Consider the following 25821-nt stretch of genomic DNA (forward strand, 5'->3'; position numbering starts at 1 on the left):
TAGACATACACGCACGCGGCCCAGTAGCTCAGTCACTAGGGAACTCAGGGCGCGACCCAGAGGTTGTGCTTGGTGTGCCCGCCTCTGCTCTGCAGAATCGCAGGCACCTGGGACGTGGTTAGCGGCCTCTATGTGGCCCACTCTGGGCGCATGGAATCCTGGAATTCGTGGTTTGGCACCGCGTGTTCCCTGCCTGAGGCCTCGTGGAGCAGACTACATTTCCCAGAATGCATCGGGAGGGGGGGGAAATGTGGGCGGTAGAGGGAGGGGGCGGACCCAGCGCTCCGGGGCGTCGCCGTTTCCAAGCGCCGAGATTTCGCCTAGTAACCCGCCAGCCTAGGTCCCCGAAAGCGGCGGTGTGGCCCCGCCCCCGGAGCCTAGAGTGGAGGAAGAACCTCTCTCCGGTGGCGTCCCAGTGACGAAGCCAGTCCTCGGTGCGGGAGGCGGGGAAAGGGGCGGGGGGCGGGCAAGCAGAGGATTTCGCTTGCTCTGTGAGATCCAGGACGTGCTGGCGGCGCCGTTTCAGAGCAGAGGTTAGAGGCGGGAGAGCTGGGATGCTCCGCAGGCGAGCCTGGATCGGGTGTGGGAGGAGTGCAGGACGCAGCCGCCGCGGCTCTGTGCGCAGGCCGGGGTGTCCCCGGGGGCTGGCATCCCTCGGGTGGGCATCTACCAATGCCTGGGACGTGTGTGCGCGTGTGTGTGGGGGCTCGCTGTCCCCAGTGGTTCCGCGGGCGCTCCTCCCCACGCCGGGCTTAGAGACGAGACCCTTGAGCCCACAGGACCCCATAGGTATCGCAAACGTTTCCGGGGAGAGGTACACGATTTTGGTCACTTGTTAATTATTTAATTTCTTCTGGACTGAGAGCGTTTGTAGGTTGTGTTTTCCTGCCTCCAGCTACAGTATCTCAGTTTCCTCCGATTCAGAAAAAAATCTTTATGAAGCTTGCCATTGGAGTTCCTGATTAGTGAGAGCTGCTAAGTTCGTTCTGGTTTTCTCGGCCAAGAGAGGGTTCACGGAAGATATAAATTCTGAATATATACACAACTAACTGGAGCGTCTAAAAGATGACCATTGCATGTTTTCCCTGGCTTAATGGGGAAACTGCAAATGTTCTTTCAAATCGTATCAGTAACCACCACCCGGCAGCATTTAGGGCATATTTCGTATCATTAAAAGGATGGATCTTTCGGGGGGGGGACGGGCGGAAGAGATGGATCTGGAGAGAGAAAAGAGGAATAGTTGACAATTTGCAAAAAACTTGGTTTAGTTTGGGGATCATTTGCTTGGACTGGGTGACTTATGCAAAATATCTGTTTCTTTCTTCCTGGCTCTCGCCTCCTGGATGTAGACTGTCAGTTTCGGATCCGAGGATGGCGATGGCAAAGCTTACCGGAGTTCCTTGTCAAATTAAAGCTGTCACAGAATAAATCCCGCTGCCTGCTGCGAGGCCCCCGCCCCGCGCACTGCAAACTTCAGTGAGCGAACTGGGTAATCAGTGTTTGGATATGCAGATCCTTGATTTAAAAGGCGGGGTGACCCTCCCAAGAACCTCTCCCGGGGGCCGAAGCCCGCAGGTGCAGTGAGGCGCGCGGGCGCGCGCGCGCGGGTGAAGACGCCTAGCCCGGGGGAGAGGAAGCCGGGGCGCCCGGCGGGGTCTGGCGGCCGTGCACCGGCGGCTCGTCTCCGGCGGCGGCGGTGGATGATGGTGGCGGCCGGCGTGCTGGTCTGTGTGAGTGCGTCGCCGCGGAAATCAGCGCCCGGCGCTGCACGCTGAGCCCTTTGCAGGTCCTCCGCAGCCCGAGACTTGGCGAGGACAGACCCGGCGCGCAGGGGCCGCGGACCGGTGCGCTGGGGACCCGGGGGCTAGTGGGGTCGGCTTATCATGGCGGATCGGACAGCTCCCAGCTGCCAGCTCCGGCTGGAGTGGGTGTACGGGTACCGGGGTCACCAGTGCCGCAACAACCTGTACTACACCGCCGGCAAGGAGGTGGTCTACTTTGTGGCTGGGGTCGGGGTGGTTTACAACACCCGCGAGCACAGCCAAAAATTCTTCCTGGGACACAACGACGACATTATCAGGTAAGGAGGTGGCCTGGGGCGGTGTGGAGGGGTTGGGTGTGGAGGTTGGAAGGGTGAGAAGAAGGATGACTAACTGGGATTTCGTGGAGTCAGATCTGGGCGCCCCTTGGAATAAGGAGTCTCTCTGGTACCTCAGGGTACACAAGGGCTGCTGATTCTAAGGCTAGGGCAGAAGCAGGGTAAGGGTGCAGGTGGGGAGGGAGAAATCTCTTTTCTCTGTTGCTCAGCAAGGCTTTTTAAATCACTAAGGAGTTAAGTGTCCTGGTGCTTTTTTAGGTGTTCAATCCTGCTACAAGTGGAAGGATCCTAGGGAGCTATTAAACACTTCTCTTTCCCTCCCTTACTAGGAAAATTTAGGACTAATAACCTGAATTGTGGGTATCATCTTTGGGAGGCTCTTTAGAAGGTTGCTCAGCAAGTAAGAGGATTGAAAAAAAAAATAATAAAAAAAAAACCGAAAGGAAATTTTGCTAAAGGTAATTTGGGATCTTCTTTCCAGATGCTTGGAAACTAGGAAATTTCTGCAGTGGGTGGGGAGTTTGTTCTCTAATATTTCACTTGGTAGTGACTTGGTGCCGAGAATCGTATTTATACACTAAATGGATGCGTCCACACCATCACTGAGGGTATAAAAGACTGGCAGTTTCTGTACAACAAAACCCTACCCTCCAGCCCACAGAATGACCAACATCTAGTAGTGAATGGCTTGGACTGGTGAAGACGAAACTGGATGAATAGCCATTTTAGAAGGTCCTCCTTATTAAATTGTAAAGGAATATATTTTGATTTTTGGCCCTGTCCTCTCATCTTTGGACTAGATGCATCTTTCTCCAGCCCTTGTCAGCGTCTCCTGTGACCGTACAAGGTGTGGTCCAGACGCTGTTCACAGGGAATTCCTTTTCAGCCCTTGGCAGTTGGGGAAGGTTTCTACAATATGGGAGCCTCAGCCCACAGGGAAAATGACTTGCTGAGGATGGACTACAGCTGACAGAGACCGTATTTATACCTTCCAGACTTGTGTGTTCACTGATGTAGAACAACCTCCATCACATTTCAGAATATTGCCACTTGTACTCTATGTCTCATTTCATAATGAAATAAATGGTTCAGTGGCATAATGTTAGTGGTCTTAATTACTCCACGGGAAGGATGCTTTAGAAGACTCGCTTCCCCTCGCCCCGCTTTGTACTGTTGTGATTTTTCTGGAGCCGTTTTCCTCCTTAAGCCCTAAAGTTGAAAGAAAATGTTACAGAAAGTAAAAAACTATATTTCTATATTAAAATATAGTGGAAAATATATGTATTAAAAATGCTGACTTTTAAAAGATGAAGATTTTGAGTACTAGGAGCTCTGCTGTTCTTGAGATTTGGTGGAACTGACTTTTAAAACTTTCTTCATGTCACATTTGATAGAAGAGCTTTCTTCTCTCCCTGCTGTGATAATGGCTGTGATTGGGGCGTTCTTACCTAGTTCTGTCCTGGAGATTTTGCTGCTGTAGTTCCAAGCTGATTATTAAAGTCACAGGTGCAGATGATTAACAGTGACTCATGGAAAGGTTAGACGTTTAAAAATTAAAACCCGTTATGTTTTTGTCCTTTCTTAACACAGTACTTTCCATTACACCATCAAAATAAGATGTAGTCCTTTGGGGAAGGGAGAAAGTGGCAATTAAACAGGAAATTCCCTGTGGTTAAATAATAGTAATGTGACAGTTCACTGAACTACTTTGAGGATTTGAACTCTTAATCTTAATTTTTTTCCTCTAACAGGAAAAAAAAATAGATGTTGTGAAACTGAAGGTGGGAAAAGGGTGGAGTTGCAGTAAACCACTGTTATGACAGACTGTTGGACTAGTGGGGTTGTTGTGATATCTGACTTAGTTGAAGAAACACTCAGATTTGAAGAAGAGGTGAATGAATTTATTCATCTAACTGGATTTGCAGGGAGCTTCAATTGTTGAAAACAAAAAAACCTGACGATTTGGTTTCTGTTTATTAAGGCAGTTATATCTGTATGCTGAATAGTGACATAGTAGCAAGGCTGCCTGCGGAGAAAGGACTAAATTTTCCATGTTATTTGGTTGGGTCTGAATATATGTAGGAGAGCAGAGTTCTTTAATATCCATCTATGTGTTTGCACATAGGAATAAAATTAAGCCAAATAGATTAAAAAACACAAATCACAGATCATTATATAATCGGGAGCTGTAAAATTAGAGAATACAAAATATTTATGTTGTTATTTTGCTTTATCTTATATATGTAAATATCTTTATCTGGTGAAGGTAGTATATAAACCATATTTGTTTTCATCCGTAGTATATGGAACTCTTAAGTACCATTTCCTTCATAATTTTATTCCCAGGAACATATTAGATGTTTGAAATTAATATTGTAAAATGTTAGGAATATTAATGTATTAACTATACATATGGAGAAGAAATTGTATTCTTTTATCTTTATGAATTTCAACTCATTTCCGCAGAGCTAGTTATACTACTGATTTTCTATTTAAAATATTAATGTTTGTCATTGAATGAGGAGGACCAAAGCTCAGATTTTAGTGCAAAAATATTTGGGGTGTTTTGGAATCATGACATGAATATTAAAACTTCTAACCCTTGATTCCACCTAACAAGATAAGTAATCATCCACATAGATTTTGCATTTGTTTGAATGATATATTCATAATGCATACATTTTCTACTACGTTATTTATTCTGCTACTTTCCCTAGAATCCTAACTAGAAAGCAGCCAAACAAATATTGATACCATGCTCCATTTTAGAAAACTGTATCATCTCTGAGATCACAATGAACTTCAATAATAATGTGGGATTTGGCAGAGCTCATTAGAGCTCAGCATATGTGTCCTCCTGATTTGAAAGACTATGTGTTTAAGTCAGATTTTAAAAAATGTTGATATGTGAAGCATAATGTGATTTATTGGATGTGGAGGCTTAGTTTTATTCTCTTGAATGATTACCCTTCAATACAGATAACAGATTAGCGGATGATGCCATATTTTAGCTCTGATAACATTGTGATGGGAAGATGCTTAAAGCAACAGAAGCACTCAAATCAGGGCTGGAAGGCAAGGACAGTAATCGAGGCAGGAATAATTACTAACTTGGTTTCGGCTGCAGGTAGCAGACCATGACACAGAACTGGAGCAAATGAAAGAAAAGGTCATGCACAGATTTACTGTCTGTCTCCTCCCAATCATTTTCATGGTGACTCCAGTGGAGACATTTCTCCCTTATTCTGGGACCCTATTTTGTGTCTGACTAGTCCCCTGTCTCCATTTTCATTTCTCTTCTTTCCTGGCTCTGTTGCAAGGGAGGTTTTTCTGCAGTACCACATTAGGGGAAAGGACACTGACTTTGATTTCATACCCACTTGAATCCACTCTCCTGTTTAGTAGAGGCATCTAGGTGAGTGACTTGACCTCTCAGGGCCTCATTTGTTTGTAAGAAAGGAATTAACAACAACTAAATTGCAGAATTTCAATTTCAAATAGTTACCTATTTGAAATCATATATGCAAATAGTTTAGTGTGGGGCCTTGCCCTTAGTTGGTGCTCAGTAAATGCTCTTAGTAACAACAGCAGTGGAGAAGGCAATGGCAACCCACTCCAGTACTCTTGCCTGGAAAATCCCATGGATGGAGTAGCCTGGTGGGCTGCAGTCCAGGGGGTCGCTAAGAGTCGGACACGACTGAGCGACTTCACTTTCATGCCTTGGAGAAGGAAATGGCAACCCACTCCAGTGTTCTTGCCTGGAGAATTCAGGGACGGGGGAGCCTGGTGGGCTGCCATCTATGGGGTCACAACAGAGTCGGACATGACTGAAGTGACTTAGCAGCAACGATAGCAGTAGTACAGTATTTAATTAAAAACACAGTCATACACCAGAAACAAAACAGTGATTCTTATTTGTCCACAGTCTGAAGTCCAAACTCCTGAGTTTTCCTTTCTCTTTGGTGTTAACCTACCTTTATACCTTTATTTTCCGTGACTCTGTGCTTTCCTGCCTCATGCTGGAATGGTTTCTCACCCCCTTCGTCCCTCTCTTCCCAATCCCTTTCCCCAGTGGCATAGTGGTTGGGGACATGTGCTTTGGTCAAACAAATTTGATTTGAACCTAGATCTGCCACCAGCTGGGTGACGGGAAAATTTCTAAATCTCTGTGAGTCTCAACTGTCATCAATAAAATAGCTTGTCATCAGTGCAGTGAAGATTTAAAGTTATCTAACTTGTAGCTAATGGAGATAACATACAAGGTTCCCCACAGTGTTTGGCAAATAGGAAGTGGTCGCCACAGGGAGCCTGTTTGTATCTCTGTCTTAAGTGCCCCATCCATTTCAATCTCGCTTCTCCCATGAACCCGTTTACCACCCTTGGATGAAGAAGTGCTGTGCACTCCTGAAGTTTTGCATCTTTTGTGACCAATGCTGCTCACTTGATATGTATCATTTAGTGCCATTCCTTCACTCCGAATATTTTCATTTGTAAATGTATATAAGATTCTTGAGGCTAAGAATGAATTTAATCAGCAGAATCAACATTTCCTGAGTGCAGACTCAGTGCTATAATGTTGGTACTGTGGTTAGCCTCAGTTTATTGATGAGAAAACCAAGGCACAGAGAGGTTAAAGATGTTGCCCATGGTCAATATTTAGCAGATTGTAGAATGGGATTTGGAACCCAAGTCAGTCTGATTCCAAAGCCCAGAACTATCACTTCACTGCTTTACACACTCTTTAATTTTTCTTAGTCACTATGGTCTCTACTATTGTGCCTTGTTTCTAACCAGAACTCGGTCAGTTCATGACTCCTTGTAACTCTTGTTTTCCAGTTTTGTGCTTTACATAAGGCTGTTTGAAGTAGATCACTAGAACTCTGTCTAGAAATGGAACCATGTTCAGGTTCATCTTAGAACATCACCACATTTGAAGCAATGACCTGAAACAGTGAACTACTGGAGATGTTAAAATAAAATTTTTTTTTAAAATCTCAATTGTGACATGGCTAAAATTATCTGGTACTGCAAGTACGCACAATTGCACTTGTTGAATTTGAAGAGAGAGGTGTAACAGCCATGGTTGAGCTTGGGGTGTTGGGCAAACAGATTCACATGAAGGCCTGGAGATCTGATTTCATATTCTTCGGTCCTTTGACCAGTTTGAATAAGGGAAACTTACGGGTAACTATAAAGAATCAAACCTGTATTGAGTTGAGTGCCTGTTCTGTACCAGACACTGCATACACACACACACACACACACACACACACACACAGGGGAATCCCTTCACCCACAACTCTGAGAGCCTTAATTTTACAGGTACAGCTCAGAGAGGTAAAGAGATTTAAGCAGTCGCTCATCCTCCGTTCATCGGATCTCACTTGCTTGGTCACTGGCATGATCATGTAATAAAAGGGCTCAGTTGGTAAAGAATCTGCCTGCAGTGCAGGAGACCAGGCTTGATTCCTGGGTTGGGAAGATCCCCTGGAGAAGGAAATGGCAACCCACTCCAGTATTCTTGCCTGGAGAACCCCATGGATAGAGGAGCCTGGTGGGCTGCAGTCCATGGGGTCGCAAGAGTTGGACACGACTTAGCAACTAAAGCACCTATGGTCTGTTCATAAATGATTTTACTGTTATTCTTATTAATAAGCTATCAGTCTGGTGATTTTTATTAAGATTTATTTATTCTCTAAACTGGGTAAATTTTACTTTTTCATTTACTTTTTAATCAAAAACTAGTATCTAGAATATACCAGGTGCAGCATTGAGCATGACCAAGTTCTTGCCCCCATTCTGATGGAGGAGGCCAACAATGAATGAACAAGACAGCAAGGTGAATACAGATTGTGCTAAGTACTAAGGAGGGAATGACCACAGAGGGGAACTAGGTCAAGAAGGGTGTGGGAGCTACTTTAGATAAGGTGTCCAGAGCAGCGCTCTAAGGAGATGGTGTTTAACCTGAAATCTGAAGGATGAGAAGGGGCAGGTAAGTGAAGATGTGATGGAGAAGAGAGGTTACGTGCAAAGGTACCAGGATGGAAGAGAACCTGGTATGGCCAGAATTCTGGTCTAGATATCCAGAGAAAGACCAAGGTCATAGTAATTCTCATCCAGGTCATTAATGCCTCATGGGTTTTGCCACCATATGTCCTAGATTTCCCAGGACACTCACAAATATTCCATTCAGTTATTGTTATGAGTATACTTGCTCATATCATATCATAGATCCCTTTTAAATCAGAATATATGACCATGGTTTTATTTTTAAAATATGGCTACTATATAATGGGTCCCAGCTTGAAAAACATGACCCTGGAGTATGCTCTCTTATAAAGAATTATATAGGCCCTACCACCAGTGGTCCACAAGAATGTAGATTATACTGTGGTAAGTGAAACCTATTCCATGGCAGCATCTTTGGGCAGGGCTGTCCTAGAGGCTCTCCTACCTGCAAGGAGGTGGTTCTGGACACCTTTGTGATGTAGATGATGTATTTGCCACCAAACAAGAAAAAGGAAGCTGCTGGGAGGGTTTACTTTGCTGGCTTTGCTTCTGGGACTGACTCCTTCCCCAGGAGGCAGAGCCATATGGAAAGCCATCCTTTAGCCAGCAGACTACACATCTTCAGCCGTCAGCCTCCTCTTGTAGGTTTAACTTGATTTGTCATATGTGGATTGGTCTTAAATGTAATTAAAGTCCTTGACAGCAAACAGTTCTTTGCAAATATCATTGTGCATAGGAGTCACCCAGGCACATGTAGCTGAGTAAGCCTGGTGTAAGGCCTGACATCCTGCATTTCTAACCAGCTCCCATCAGTTGATGTTGATGCTGCTAGTCTACTGTGCAGCAAGATGTTCGGGACCTCATTCACATGTTTCAGAGCTCAATAGATCAGTGGTTTGTTTTTTTCAACCTAGAAGATATTGCTAGCTTGTGAAATAGATTTTTAAATATATATTTATATGACTCATTTATTAAATTCTTAAATTAACAGAATCAATTTTTTCATTAAGTTGTCACCTAGTCTAGTGTTCTTTCTTCTCAGAAAAAAACAAGCAAGAATTGGTTGGAAGAAGTTAAGGAGATGGCTAGTGTGTCCCTGTGGGCAGTGGAAGAGTGTGTCCACAGCCTTTGTGTAGACATGTTTTTGTCTCTTGAGTATATTTCACCTAGGAGTGGAGTTGCTATATCATATGGTAACTCTAAGTTTAACTTCCTGAAGTACTGCCAAATTGTTTTCCAGACAATCCCATCAGCAGCATATGAGATTCTCAGTGACACCATATCCTTGCCAGCACTTGTTACTGTCTTTTTGATTATAGCCACCCTGTGGGTGAGAAGTGGTATCTTGTTGTGCTTTTAATTTGCATTCCCTAAGAACTGATTATACTGATTACTTTTTCATAAATTTTTGACCGTTTGTATACCTTCTTTGCAGGGAATGTCTGCTCAGATCCTTTGCCCATTTTAATTGCCTTGTTTGTTTTTTATTGTTGTAAGAGTTCTTTATATATTCTGAATGTAAGCCTCTCATCTAATATATTATTTTCAAGTATTTTCTCCCATTCAGTAAGCTGTCTCTTCACTTTTTTGATGATGTCCTTTGAAACACAAAAGTTTAAGATTCTGATGATGTCCAGTTTGTCTTTGATGATGTCTACTTTATCCAGCTTCTTTTTCTCTTGTCACTTATACTTTCAGTGTTATATCTAAGAAACCATCACCTAATCCAAGGTCATGAAGATTTATTTCTGTTTTCTTCTTAAGAGTTTTATAGTTATAGCTTTGACATTTAGACAGATAATCCATTTTGATTTAAATTTTATACATGGTGTGAGATGGAGGGTCCAACTTCTTTTTTTTTGCATGCGGATATCCTGTGGTCTCAACACCATTTGTTGAGAAGACTTTTCTTTTTCCACTGAATTGTGTTGGATGCCTATAGCCTTTGACCTTCCATACCAGGCAGCCCATTCCTCTCATACGGAAGATACTGAACATTTGGGGACCCAGAAACAAGCAATCATTAAAAAGATTAACCTAGAAATGACAGAAATTTGAGGCTTTGGTTACCATTCTGCATTTGTAGAGATGCTGTTATATCCTATGAAAGATATGTAGCTTTTTACATATTTAAACAGTATAACTGTTTATACATTGAGGAGTTGGTGCAGTTTTTAGCAACTGCTGGTTTAAGGACCAGCAGCAATCTATATGTTGACTTTGTTTACTTCCAGAGATCCTGAGTTTTGAAAATGAAGTTACAGTCTTCAGTCTTGCTGTTGGAGACAGACTTACTGAGACCTATCTACTGAGGCAGCTGAGTAGGTAGAGTTTGTCTGGAAAACAAAGGGAGTGGTCAGACCTCTTGACCTTGACCTCTTTACCAGTTCACCCCTTTCTTCTCTCAATGGGAGGCAGACACCTGGATGGCCTCAGCCTAGGAGTTGAAGGATTCTAGGATTGCCCACTAATTCTCTGCCGTTCCCCTTCCCATCAGCGTGAAGGAGGGGAGTGGCAGGCCAGCTCTGCCTCCCTGAGAGTAAAGATGCTTTCTTTGGACTGGTAGTACATATATAGGCTGGTCAGAGAATTGTTCTGAGGTTATTGAGAATTCTTGTTTAGTTTACATATTGTTTAATAATATCACTAAAACATTTTTCTGTGTTCATTATGAATTGATTTTATGGGTAAGAGTAAGATAAGATCCACCAGTGATGAGATGCCTTCTAAATAAGAGATCATCAGTTGCAAGAGACTGAAATTTTCTCAAAAGAAGAGTTAAGGAGGGGATCACAAGGTGAGAAGAGAATCTTTTGATACTCAGTTATAGAGTATATTGCTGGCCTCTCATACACTGCACAGTTATCAGGCGGCTAGTCTTTTCCTGTTTCTTTCTCTTGCAAGCATGTATCACAGGAAATCACATCTCTGCTTCTCTCTGGATAAAATCTGCTTTGATTTTCTCTGACTGCAGACTGGCTCCTTAACTGAGTGATCCATTTTACACGTCTCTGTCCCCCCAAAAAGCCATCTTAACCTCCTCACTGTACTAGATTATGCAGCTTGGCCCTACAAAACCAATTGATTAGGTCTTGTGAGCCTGAATTCCAGAGTTCCAGGAAAGAGAATCTGATGGGCCACACCGGGTTGGCAGGGTCGGGATGTCTACCACTTCAATCAGCTGTAGCCTGGAAGGTGGGCCTAGGTTTCAAAGGGCTGTCCTTTTAAGGAAGATCGTCTAATAAGAGAGGTATAGACTGAGAAAGAATGAATGGCAACTCCACTGTGGGAGGCGGATTAGAAGAGGAGGTAGCAAATGGGTTTTTGGAGCAGAACAGTGATGAAAAGTACTGAGCTGAGTCAAGAAGAAGTCAGGAAAATGATACTAAGTTTTAAAAACAAAATTCTGGTGACTGAATACATCATGGAATTTTTAGTTCTTGTAACAGGCCATGGAGGATGTCCCTGGGAAATACTGGCCATTGGCTGATGACCAGTCTTGGGGGGCTAGGTGTACATCAAGCGTCTGTCTACTGGGGTGCCAGTGCTCCTGCTAAGAGTGCTCACTCTCCTGCTGGGGTCTGGTGGTAGGCCTGGAGGAAGAGGGGAGCATGTAGGAATAAGGGCTGATGCTAGCAGGTACCAGAAAGATGGCCTGACGGCACACACAGGAGGCTTCCTGGAGCTAGTTCAGACACCTCAGCTGAGGCAGGTGAGGCTTGGGGCAGCAGCTGTTTACCTGCTGGTGAAGATCTATTTCCATGCTTTACCTGGCACAGATACTGGTGCATCCCTGCTGATCACCAGCCTTGGTGATGAGTGAACCCTGAATGATTTACTGAGCTTGGCCATCTAACAGACATTGAAAAAGAATCTTCCTCAAGCCAGACTTAAAATCTACCTAAGGTTCCCCATTACCAGCAGGATAAGTACCAAGCTTACCCATGCTCGTTCAGAGTAGTCTCCTAGGACGATTCTGATCGGTTCCTCGCTCTTCCTCCAGCTTGATGTCTCTCCCTCTCCTAACATCCTCAGGCCACATCAAACTCCTTGCAGTTACCTGGACCCAGTACCTTATTTTGTGTATCCTCAGCCTAGCACACACCACTGACTGCCTGAAATGACCCGTCCCTTGTCCACACATGCACTGTTTTTCTTCTTTCAATCTCAGTGCAGTATCATCGCCCCCTGAAGCTGTACCTTGACAGCCGGACTCTTTAGGCCATTCTTTCTCTGTGCATCCAGGCCACCACGCAAGGACCTCCCTGCTAGACTCACTGCACTCCTGGTTTTGCATTTGTTGACCTACCCCTCTCCCCTCCTGATACAAGTTCCACGTGTCCCCTGCCTAGCACCTGTTGTGGACAGTGAGTGCTTCGTGTGTTGTTAGTTGTTGTTAGTTCTTCATATCTCAAATTATTTAGAAGGAGAAAGGTATGACAAGGGGGATGAGATTTCTATAGATCTCGTTCTGTACATACTTTCTAAAAATACTAATATATTCTCATTTGGCACTTAGAAGCAGGATTCAGAATCTTCATGACCTCAAGCTAATCATGAATAAACGTGAATATGAATTGAAGGACAGTCTACATTACAACTGGCCTGTACTTTGCAAAAAAAAAAAAAAAAAACATCCAAAACTTATTCTCATAAAAGACACAAGGAAGTAAGGGACTGTTCCAGTTTAAAGGAGACTAAAAGGATAGAAGTAAATGTAATATGTGATCCTAGATTGGGGTGGTTAGTTGTTGTTCAGTTGCTAAGTCGTGTCTGACTCTTTGCAACCCATGGACTGCAGGACGCCAGTCTTCCCTGTCCTTCACCACCTCCCTGAGTTTTCTCAAACCCATGTCCATCTAGTCACTGGTGCATCCAACCATCTCATCCTCTGAGTCCCCTTCTCCTCCTGCCCTCAATCTTTCCCAGCATCAGGGTCTTTTCCAATGAGTCAGCTCTTCACATCAGGTGGCCAAAGTACTGGAGCTTCAATTTCAGCGTCGGTCCTTCCAATGAATATTCAGGGTTGGTTGAGGTGGTTAGGGATTGCTATAAGTGACAGTATTGGGACAATGGGTGAAATTTGAACATGGAAGTATATGTTAGGAAATAGCACTGTGTTTACATTAAAATTCTGAATTTGATTGTAGCAGTGCAGTTACGTAAGGGAAGGTTCTTGTCTTAGGAGAAATGTGCTAGGATATTTAGGAGTGAAGTGTTGTGGAGCTGCAGACAACAGTAATGAGGTGTCTGTGTGTGTGTGTATGTTTGTGTTTCTCATGGCATCTTTTCTCTCCTCTTAACCACTGCTTCCTTCCTGCTTCCATCCTTGCCTCTCCCATTTTATTCTCAACACAGAAGCCAGTTGATCTCGTTGCAACATAAGTCAAGTCATGTTAATTCTTGCTCAGAACTCTGAGAGCAAGCGTAGAAGTCCTTATAATGGCCTCTAAGCCAGAAATGGTATGGACCTAACAGAAGCAGAAGATATTAAGTAGAGGTGGCAAGAATACACAGAACTATACAAAAAAGATCTCAACGACCCAGATAATCATGATGGTGTGATCACTCACCTCGAGCCAGACATCCTGGAATGTGAAGTCAAGTGGGCCTCAGAAAGCATCACTATGAACAAAGCTAGTGGAGGTGATGGAATTCCAGTTGAGCTATTTAAAACCCTGGAAGATGATGCTGTGAAAGTGCTGCACTCAATATGCCAGCAAATTTGGAAAACTCAGCAATGGCCACAGGACTGGAAAAGGTCACTTTTCACTCCAATCCCTAGGAAAGGCAATGCCAAAGAATGCTCAAACTACCACACAATTGCACTCATCTCACATGCTAGTAAAGTGAGGCTTAAAATTCTCCAAGCCAGGCTTCAGCAATACGTGAACCGTGAACTTCCAGATGTTCAAGCTGGTTTTAGAAAAGGCAGAGGAACCAGAGACCAAATTGCCAACATCCGCTGGATCATGGAAAAAGCAAGAGAGTTCCAGAAAAACATCTATTTCTGCTTTATTGACTATGCCAAAGCCTTTGACTGTGTGGATCACAATCAACTGTGGAAAATTCTGAAAGAGATGGGAATACCAGACCACCTGACCTGCCTCTTGAGAAACCTGTATGCAGGTCAGGAAGCAACAGATAGAACTGGACATGGAACAACAGACTGGTTCCAAATAGGAAAAGGAGTACATCAAGGCTGTATATTATCACCCTGCTTATTTAACTTCTATGCAGAGTACATCATGAGAAATGCTGGGGCTGGAAGAAGCACAAGCTGGAATCAAGATTGCCAGGAGAAATATCAATCACCTCAGATATGCAGATGACACCACCCTTATGGCAGAAAGTGAAGAGGAACTAAAGACCCTCTTGATGAAAGTGAAAGAGGAGGTGAAAAAGTTGGCTTAAAGCTCAACATTCGGAAAACGAAGATCATGGCATCTGGTCCCATCACTTCATGGCAAATAGATGGGGAAACAGTGGAAATAATGTCAGACTGTTTTTTGGGGGCTCCAAAATCACTTCATATGGTGATTTCAGCCATGAAATTCAAAGACGCTTACTTCTTGGAAGGAAAGTTATGACCAACCTAGATAGTATATTCAAAAGCAGAGACATTACTTTGCCAACAAAGATCCATCTAGTCAAGGCTATGGTTTTTCCAGTGGTCATGTATGGATGTGAGAGTTGGACTGTGAAGAAAGCTGAGTGCCGAAGAATTGATGCTTTTGAACTGTGGTGTTGGAGAAGACTCTCGAGAGTCCCTTGGACTGCAAGGAGATCCAACCAGTCCATTCTAAAGGAGATCAGTCCTGGGTGTTCTTTGGAAGGAATGATGCTAAAGCTGAAACTCCAGTACTTTGGCCACTCATGCGAAGAGTTGACTCATTGGAAAAGACTCTGATGCTGGGAGGGATTGGGGGCAAGAGGAGAAGGGGACAGAAGAAGGGGGCAGAAGATGAGATGGCTGGAAGGCATCACTGACTTGATGAACATGGGTTTGAGTGAACTCTGGGAGTTGGTGATGGACAGGGAAGCCTGGCGTGCTGCATTCATGGAGTCGCAAAGAGTTGGACACGACTGAGTGACTGAACTGAACTGAAGCCTCTTTGGGGATTTGACCTTCTGTTACCTGCATGATCTAATCTATTTCCTCCCCATCCCTTGCTCCACTTCAGCCACACTGGCCTCCCAGTTGGAATGCCCAGGTACCCTACTGCCCCGAGGCCTTTGCACTTTCCCTCTGTCTAGCTTCTTCTTCTTCTAGACATTACATGACTTCACTCAGCTCCACTGGGCCCCTGCTCAAGGTCATTTTCTCAGTGAGGCCTTCTTGGCTACCCTATTTAAAATGTAGACTCCTCCCCAACACACTCCTTATTACTCATCCCTGTTTCATGGTTCCCCTTAGTTCTTTTTTGTTTTGAACCTTATTGACTCTCTTCACTAGAATATGAGCTCTATGTGGGCAGAGATTTTTGTTTGCTGCCCTGCCTACAGTGCCCTAAATGATGCCTGGTATGTAGAAGACACTTAATAAGTATTTATTGAATGAATAAATGAATGACTAGTATATGTTCACTTTTGTTTGTTTTGAGATCACCTCCTTGAAATTTCTGCTTAGAACAGGATTTTTTGAAGGGGTTGCCTTTGACAGACTGTGAAGCTTATGGATCCTATCTCTGAATAGTAGGTTTCTTTGTTCTGGTTTGTCCTTTTACCAAAGTATAATCTAGATACAGAAAAGTGTACATATCATAGTGTACAGCTGGATCAATTCTCACAACCCCAATGCACCTGTAACCCTCACTTACATCAAGAAATAGAACCTTACCAGCACCACAGAGACCCCTGAGCACCTCCTTTCCGTCAGAGTCCCCCCCTGCAAAGGTAACCTCTATGCTGACTTTTAACAGTGTAGATTAGTGTTGCCTGGTGTTGCACCTTTAAAAGGAATGGTACAGTGTGCATTTTTGTGTGTGTCTGGCTACTTTCAATCAACATTGTAAGATTTGTCTCTGCTTCTGCATGTTTATTCTCAGTTTCACATTTTCCATTGTGTAGAAATATAGTTTATCCATTCTACTGTAGGTGGGCATTTGGATGACTTCTGGTTTCTTTTGACTACTATTAACATTCTAGTACAAGTGAATGTATTTCTGGGGTATTTCTGGGGCATGGGGTACACACATGATCAGTTTTTCTGGGCGCTGCCAGACCCTTTTCCAAAGTGGATAAATCAATTTAGACTCCCACTATCATGGAATTTCCTAATGCAGAAAATAAAGTACATAAATGCATAAAATAAAATACATAAGTAGGATTGGAAAGAAAATTATTTATTTTGAAATACAGTTGGAAAAATATTGTAATATGTCATGATATATGTGCTTCTTTATTAACTTTATTAACTCATGCAATTGAAAGTTCTAGCAGTTTTAATAATAATTGTAAATTCAGAGTAGTAATGGGTATACATGATGTTTGAAAAATCTGTAACAACTGTAATATTATATGAAAATATCTGTGATTTTATTGATTGCAAGTTCACAGGTACTACTATAGTTTGTTGCCTACATTTTGAATGATAGGAAATACTAAAGCCTGTTACAAGTTAGTGAAAAATAAAGACTTTTAGTAACTTTTAGTCCATCTAAACACATAAACCCTTCTGAATTCTATTAAGGAGTTCATGGGCTGTAAGTTAAGAACCTCTTGATTAGAGGGAAAAAAATGATTTACAACAAATATTTCTTACGTGTCTACTGTGTGTCATGTGGGCTTCCCTGGTGCTCAGTTGTAAAGACTCTGCCTGCCAAGGTAGGAGACAGAAATGGCAAGAAGGAAGGAAGTGGCAACCCACTCCAGTATTTGTGCCTGGGAAGTTCCATGGACAGAGGAGCCTGATGGGCTACAGTCCACGGGTTGCAATAGAGTTGGACACAACTTAGCGACTAAACAACAACAGCAAATTTCTCATGTACTGTGCCAGACACTGGGGACCCAACAGTGAGTAATATGCATCTCTTCTCAAGGAACTTATAATTATGAAGGCAATATTCATAAATAAGTTAGCAGCTGGGTCTATGTGTTCAGGTCTGTGATGGCCCACGGCATATACCTAACCCATATGTGGGAGTGGATGGTGGTCAGAGAAGGTTTTCTGGAGAAAGGAGCATCATTAGATTTAGGCTCTGTTTTGATTACTCTGCCTACGGTGTGAATGATGAATTGTTGGAGAGAAAGTCTGGAGGCACTTAAAGTAATCCATATATGAGGTCATTATGATGGCATGCAAAGAAAGCAATGAGTGTGTTCTGGAGACTGAATTCCTGCTGACTGATTCCTGCTGGTGATAGAGGAGAAGGAAGGTGTAAGGTTAACAGTCAACTGGCTGGATGGCAGTTATCATTCGCTGAAGCAGAATGAGGAGCAGGTTCAGGACCAGGGAATGATGAATTCAGCCTTGAACACATATAGATTGAAGTGTTTGTGGAACATCCAAGAGGTGATTTTATGTTTATGTGAGTCTCTCGCTCAGGACAAGGAGCCTGGCAGGCTACAGTCCATGGGATTGCAAGGAGTCAGACATGACTGAAAGAGTGACACTTTCACTTTCCTGCTCAGGAGAGAGCCTCATGAGCTTCAGGGAGCATGCGGGAGTGGATATGATAACCCAGAGAGCACGTAGAGGAAGAAGAGGCCAGGCTTAGGATTTTGGGGTAGATCAGCTTTCAGGTGATCAGTAAATAAAGATGCATGTGAATGATGTGAATAGTCACAGCGATAGGAGGAGAGCGGAGTGCCTGGAGGCCGAGAGCAGAGGCAGTGTCAAGGAGACCCTCAATAGTATCACTGGAGTACAGCACAATAAGTGTAGAAAAGGGCCCTGTGGATTCAGCAATGAGAAGATAGTTGATCAGTTACTTTTACTACAGAAACACTGGGAATGGTTGTTTTCCTCTGGGTTGTAGTTTCATCTGGGTTTTAAGCATTCTGTTATAGCAGTTAGAATTCCAAGGGCCATTTCCTTTTAGCTTTACTTTTCTTCTTGCCTCTCTTTTATACATTTCACTCACGCTCCAGTGACTTTTATGCTGCACCGGTAGTAAGCAGTCATTGCGGCTTAATGACTTATCTCTAACAAACTCTAGCTCTTAAAAAAAAAAAATATGAGAGATATCATTATAGACATTGCTTCTTGATAGAAAGCCTTTCCAGGTCTACTATTTTGCATAAGTAGATATGAGTGCACTCACTTTGGCCAGGCCGCGTTTATCTATGTGGGAGCCTGGCCTGCTGACAGTGAATTCATGTCATCCTTCTTGCCTTGGATAATACTCAAGTTTTGGTCCATATGATAAAATATGATGGGAGAGATAAATTCTATAATGTTTCATAATTATTTTCTTCCCAGAATGTCACTTGGAATTTTATATAAATTATAGGAGATGAGTGGGAAGGTGTTCAATGAAATAAGCCTGTGTTCAGCACTGTCTGTGTAAATGGCAGCGTTAACAGGTCATAGCAATAATAGTTCTCCAGGCAGGAAGCCTCGAGTGCCTGTTACTCCCTCCTCTTTCATCTCCATTATCCGTCAGCCCCAAGTCCAGTTGATCACATCGTCTCTGTCTTGCTGCTTCCACTCTGGTTCACACCCCCGCTACTTCACACCTGGTCCAACCTATGTCAGGACAGTTTTGGTAGCTTCTTAACTAGTGCCTTTACCGCCGCTCCTCTAGTCAATCCTCTGTTTGAAAATCTGCCTAAACTTAAAAATAATGCAGATTTATGAGCCTGTTCCTTAAGATTCTGCTTCGGTAGGCCCAGCTATGAATACCCAAAGTCTATATTTTAAAGAAAATTTTCACTGAAATACAGATATGTGTATGTGTGTATATATATATGATGCACCCACACACTCACTTTCCTTGCTCTGTCCATTGAGAGGACTGAATAACAGTGACTAGCAGGTGCACACCTAGCTCTCAGAACTTGTTTCTAAATACCATTTGCCACAGCAAAGAATTAGAACTCCTTATAAAAAGAGCTGATTCTAGGCCTGGGGCAGGGACAATGCAAGATGCGTCTGAAACGGAAAGTATAGCAGTGCTCAGAAAATAAGGGAAGTTGTTAAAATGACATAAGAGCCAGCTTGAAGGGACCACCACAGGTCACACCTGGGATGATTTGAGCATTAATTATAATCCATTGAATAAAATTAAAAACCCATGTATCTATAGTGATATAAAAAAGTAATGGGAAGAAGAGAAGGCTCTCCATTGAGTAGAACATAAACTATTAAATGCAGATGGAACGATGGAGTTAGAAAATCAACAGATGATGTAACTAGCAACGCAAGTTGAAGAACATGATACTTACATAGTACTTTGCCTCGAGATACTTATTAATTACAATGGACAAGCAATAAGTACTATGGACAAACCTGGCAGACACCCCCTTAACCAAATGAGCAAGCATTGACAACAGTGGAACAAACCAAGTCATTAGAAACAAAAAGCTTCCCCAAGTGGTCCTGGATTCCAGAATTGCTGCAGTGGGCTAGCATTGGAATTAGCCTTTGAAACTACAGGTTTGATCTATCTCTGTCTTGCTTCAAAACTCCTGCCAGCTCTATTACTTTTGGAAAGGGCTTCAGATGCTCAGGCCTGGCCCCACCCTACCTTCCTTCCATCCTCTCCTAGCACGACTCTGTTCCCCACTTTCCTTACTGTTCCTCTCACCACACCATACCCTTTGCAGTGACCCAGATGGTTTCATCTCTCTGTGACTGCACACAACCCTGCTGCTTAGACTGCCTTCCCTGGTCTGTCGAGTAGGTTCGTGTTGTCCAAGAGGCAGCTCCAGCACACCGTCTTGTGCAGCCCTTCATGATTCCTTGAGGAAGAACTAGTGTCTCTCTCTTCAGGACACCTGCAGCACTTTCTCCATATCTCTCGCATAGCGCTTCTCACGTTATGGTTTTCCGTTTGTGTGTTTCTTTACCCCACCCACCCAGCATACTGGAGGCACTTTGTGTGGTGGAAAGAACTAGGACTCCAGAGCCAGCAGACCTACATTTGAATCTGATTCTACCACTTTTTAGTTTTTATCTAGCCACACCCAGCGTCTTCTTCTAGATGTATTGATGGATTATTAGAAGAATGCAGTTAAATAAAGCATGTAAGGAGCTTTACAAATGAGTTTAAAAGAAATAAAGGGGAACCCAAAGAAACTGACCTCAGTAGGCCCTGAGTAAGTTTTTAAAAAAATATATTGATACATAACAAATATTATACATGTATACATTTTCCCCTGTAATCCTACAGAATTTCAAAGGTGTAGTTCCATAGGTGGTACTTGACACACCCCATATTTGAACCCATCTGACTCCAAAGTCATGTTCTTTCTGTTATGTGGGACTATAAACCAGAAGGGAGAGACAGACAGTCACAGTCACAATTACAGAGTCACAGTTAAATGTTAAACCAGAGTCACAGGCTCCAACCCCTTCGGGGAAGTTGTAGTCTCTAAGCCATTCACTAGGGTAGGGGGCGGGCATGGCGGTCAGAGAAGATAGTTGAATGGAGATCCCGATTAGATGGCCTCTTGTATGAGTGGTTGCCAGAAGAGGTGAGAGTCTTCTCACAGATACTGATTGAATGTCCACCAGAGACCATCATGGTCCTCGTCATATGTGTGAGATTTGAGGAGAGCATGAGGAGTGAGAAGGATGAGAGCTAAGATAGAAGCCTGGGATACATCCTCACCTTTACATTCTGGAGCGCAAAGCAGGCTGAGAAGGGGCAGAGCCGCAGAGAGCTGCAGAAGTGCAGGGCCGCGGAAGAGAAGAGGGCAGCGGATGCCTGTCTGTCTGTGTTCCGGGTGGTGAGGGCTGCTAGAGGGGCTCCACTGTGGAACCCAGCCAAGCGAGGGGCCTGGCCTGGGGCTCAAAGAGGTCCCGGGAAGAGCACTTTCATTCCGGTCATGTGGGGGCAGAATTCAGATTGCTGAAACAATGAGTAAGAGTCAAATATGGGGGCAGCAGGAAAGTGTAGACTAATTAGGGCTATACACCCATGGACTTCGGCAAAATGCTTCCTGAGGTCCGGAAGACTTAAGAGTCATCTTGCTCTAGGCACCTATTCTGGGAGATTAAGCATCCCCAGGGTGCCAACTGTTTCAGTAGGGAATATTGAACAAAAATGCCAGTTGACCACCAGCTGTCTTCCTCCCCAAAGCATCCTTAACCAAGAGACATATCTGATTTCATGGAGCCACAAATCAGAGGTTGAAAATCTACCTACTGTTTCCCTATGGACAGGCTCGTGATTTTATCTGGTTTCATAGTGATTTTATCTGGTTTCATTATTTCTTTTTGGACTTCCCTGGTGGCTCAGATAGTGAAGCGTCTGTCTACAATGCGGGAGACCTGGGTTAGATCCCTGGGTCGGGAAGATCCGCTGGAGAAGGAAATGGCAATCCACTCCAGTACTATTGCCTGGAAAATCCCATGGACAGAGGAGCCTGGTAGGCTACAGTCCATGGGGTCGCAAAGAGTCGGACACGACTGAGCGACTTCACTTTCCTTTCCTTTCCTTTATAGTGATTTTATCTGGTTTCATTATTTCTTTTCAAGACTTATACAGCACACTCTTTAAATGGTTTAGCAAAACAAAGGAAGACAGATTTGTTTGGGGTTTTTTTGGTTTGTTTATTAATCCTTATACTCTGCCACACGGCAGAAATTATAGAGTCAAATTTCACATAATTCAGTTTTGGATTTTTAGCTAGAGCGGATTTTCTCTTTAAATGATAATATTTTTGTTATTTTATTTTAATAGATGGAAAATGATTATCTGTTTTATAGGTATATTTAATTCCATATGTGACCTAGTTTCCTCTAAATCTCTCTCAAATCTCAGAAGCTAATTCAGCAGCTTGGTTTTTTTCCTTCTGGGTGCCACAAAAATGTGGAAACCATATTTCCAGAAATAAATCAATGAAAGTATTGAGCAGTAGCATGCCATGAGTAATCACGCAGAGGTGCCGTATCAAGGAGCCAGTCCCACTGGGACGGAAAACATCCCCATAGTCGTTACAGGTTGTCAGTTGCTGGATGTCTAAGTTACTTGTCTCCCGGCCTGTATACACTTCAAAGACACTGCAGTATGGGGGCTATGTATTTTCCACAGCTTATGCTCATTCAGAGTGAACACACGTCTTTGACCTTTTCACTGAAGCATTCTTAGGAATTTTAACTACTATAGGGTTTTAAAAAGTGATTTTTAAAAGAAATATCAAGGAGAGATGCAGCGTTTTAGTAACCATGTGTAAAATACAAATGATAATAATTTTAGGACTTCACCAATCCCATCATGTTGGTGGATTAAATGTTTTATAATTAGACCATCCTGTACAGTGACTTGAGAGTCTAAGGTCCTCCCACATTCAGAGCAGGCCACTTTGCCTTCTTTAGCCACAAAAGAAGCACGTCTAGCAAGGGACATCCTTCTTTTCCTACCAAGTGTGCTTTCTGGATAATAAAGTAAAGGTCTTCTAGACTGGTATTTTAGTGGTAGCAAGTAAAAATAGATAGCTAGAAAATATATTATAACAAGGCAAGCTTCCAGAAATTCAGAACAGTGGAAGTTAACAACGAGATGTTCAAGAGGGAGAGGACATATGTATACCTACCTGTGGCTGATTCATGTTGATGTTTGGCAGAAACCAACAAAATTCTGTAAAGCAATTATCCTTCAATTTAAAAATAAATAAATTTTAAAAATTAGGTTAGCCTTTTTGGAGGGGTTCCAAAAATCCTGATATAAGAACTAAACAAATATTTGTGAAATAACAGAAAAGGTTTAACTCTCTGTGGATTTCTCCTATAACCTTGTTTGTCACTATTCTATGTGGAAACTACCATGTATGTCTGAAACCCTCACAATGAAATGACCTTGATTCTCATTTAGGGCTAATATAGCAATAAAGAATAGAAATGGTAAGGGAAATGAGAACTTAGTAAATTATTTCAGGCTCTTTGTTTTATTTTATCTGGGCCTTAAGCAAAAATATGCTAATTGGCATGATTGATTTTATAATGTTTTATTTATCCTTGAAATATGTGAGTTTATGGGAGGTAAAACCCTTGAAGTATGTGGAAGAATGTTGAACAGTTATTGTTTCTAATAGTATCTTGTTATTAATGTTGTCTGTTCATAACTAAATTATAGAAATTTGTTTAGGAATACTACTTTATATTAATAAATAGATTACAGAAATGAGCTATTATTACTTACCCTAATTTTGCATGTTTTTTTTTTATATAATTTTTCAGTTAAGAAAGTTTCACTTCCTTTTAGTGCAATTTATTACAGAAATTATAGGGGGTAACATTGTTCATTGATTTTTGGCAGACCACCAAAAAGAAATCACAGCTATTTGACAGAGAACTCAGGAGAAATAAACAGTAAGATAACATAAGAAATTATCAAAACTATATGGTGCCAGAGAAAGACTCAATGAAAATTTACTTCCGTTTCATAGATAAGTTTGCCCCAGTGCTTTCAGTGGGCATAATTGTTAAATGATCCTTAGTTGAAGTTATAAACTAAAAATCATGGGTGCTATTAAAAACAACCTTATAAGAATCTCCCTGGATGGGAGAACACGGCATCTGGTTTTGGCCAGATGACTTTTGGGCTAGTGCCTTCAGTTCGCTTTCTGCAGGCTAAGGCAGTAAGAGAGTATCAAAAACAGGATGTGAATTTTATAATTAAGTTTATAAAGGGCAGAATTAAGGGCAGAAAAAAGGGCAGTAGAATTTGGGATTTCATAATAATAGCCGAAATGCTTTAAAAATTTGTATATCGTATATAAACTGTTTTGAAGGTAAACTTTAATAATATCCTCTACTTGTAGTTTAGGCTTCCAAACCTTTATTTCTTCTTCCCCACCTTAAGAATGAGTTCATTCTAGGTCATTATTTTCAGCAAGTCTAGCAGCCCAATGTTTTTCAGTTACACTGTGTTTAAATTACACATGGTACTTAGATTTGGTGGGAACCTCACAGAATCTCAGTTCTGCTATTTTTTTTTCTTCAATATTTCCTTTCTTTTATTTTTATTTTTACTTTATTTTACTTTACAGTACTGTATTGGTTTTGCCATACATTGACATGAATCCACCACGGGTGTACATGTGCTCCCAAACATGAACCCCCCTCCCACCTCCCTCCCCATAAAATCTCTCTGGGTCATCCCCGTGTACCAGCCCTAAGCATGCTGTATCCTGCATCGGACATAGACTGGCGATTCGATTCTTACATGATATTATACATGTTTCAATGCCATTCTCCCTAATCATCTCACCCTCTCCCTCTCCCTCTGAGTCCAAAAGTCCACTATTCACATCTGTGTCTTTTTTGCTGTCTTGCATACAGGGTCATCATTGCCATCTTTCTAAATTCCATATATATGTGTTAGTATACTGTATTGGTGTTTTTCTTTCTGGCTTACTTCACTCTGTATAATCGGCTCCAGTTTCATCCATCTCATCAGAACTGATTCAAATGTATTCTTTTTAATGGCTGAGTAATACTCCACTGTGTATATGTACCACAGCTTTCTTATCCATTCATCTGCTGATGGACATCTAGGTTGTTTCCGTGTCCTGGCTATTATAAACAGTGCTGGGATGAACATTGGGGTACATGTGTCTCTTTCAATTCTGGTTTCCTCGGTGTGTATGCCTAGCAGTGGGATTGCTGGGTCATAAGGCAGTTCTATTTGCAATTTTTTAAGGAATTTTCACACTTCTCCATAGTGGCTGTACTAGTTTGCATTCCCACCAACAGTGTAGGAGGGTTCCCTTTTCTCCACACCCTCTCCAGCATTTATTGCTTGTATACTTTTGGATCGCAGACATTCTGACTGGTGTGAAGTGGTACCTCATTGTGGTTTTGATTTGCATTTCTCTGGTAATGAGTGATGTTGAGCATCTTTTCATGTGTTTGTTAGCCATCCGTATGTCTTCTTTGGAGAAATGTCTATTTAGTTCTTTGGCCCATTTTTTGATTGGGTCATTGATTTTTCTGGACTTGAGCTGCATAAGTTGCTTGTATATTTTTGAGATTAGTTGTTTGTCAGTTGCTTCATTTGCTATTATTTTCTCCCATTCAGAAGGCTGTCTTTTCACCTTGCTTATATTTTCCTTTGTTGTGCAGAAGCTTTTAATTTTAATTAGATCCCATTTTTTAATTTTTGCTTTTATTTCCAGAATTCTGGGAGGTGGATCATAGAGGATCCTGCTGTGGTTTATGTCTGAGAGTGTTTTGCCTATGTTCTCCTCTAGGAGTTTTATAGTTTCTGGTCTTATGTTTAGATCTTTAATCCATTTTGAGTTTATTTTTGTGTGTGGTGTTAGAAAGTGATCTAGTTTCATTCTTTTGCAAGTGGTTGACCAGTTTTCCCAGCACCACTTGTTAAAGAGATTGTCTTTACTCCATTGTATATTCTTGCCTCCTTTGTCAAAGATAAGATGTCCATATGTGTGTGGATTTATCTCTGGGCTTTCTATTTTGTTCCATTGATCTACATTTCTGTCTTTGTGCCAGTACCATACTGTCTTCCCCCATTATATCCATATGTACTCATTAAACAAAAATTTGAAAATAATACCAGAAAGGTAAAATTGTCCTTAGTTGA

The 25821-nt window shown here is 42.4% G+C and overlaps 1 protein-coding gene across 4 annotated transcripts in view; it reads left to right on the plus strand.

Moving 5' to 3' along the window:
- EML6 (echinoderm microtubule associated protein like 6) overlaps nt 453-25821 on the plus strand; it is a 287813-nt gene continuing 262444 nt past the window's right edge. For 2 of the 4 annotated variants that reach the window (XM_018055247.1, XM_018055248.1), the window contains exons 1-2: nt 453-533; nt 1350-2080. In XM_018055247.1, the coding sequence (XP_017910736.1) occupies nt 1884-2080 (197 nt within the window). In that variant the 5' untranslated portion in view covers nt 453-533; nt 1350-1883. The remainder of the gene's footprint in view (nt 534-1349; nt 2081-25821) is intronic. The other 2 variants (XM_018055249.1, XM_018055250.1) reach the window with 1 other exon arrangement.

Source organism: Capra hircus, chromosome 11, assembly GCF_001704415.2.
Source record: "Capra hircus breed San Clemente chromosome 11, ASM170441v1, whole genome shotgun sequence".
Taxonomy (NCBI): Eukaryota; Metazoa; Chordata; class Mammalia; order Artiodactyla; family Bovidae; genus Capra; species Capra hircus.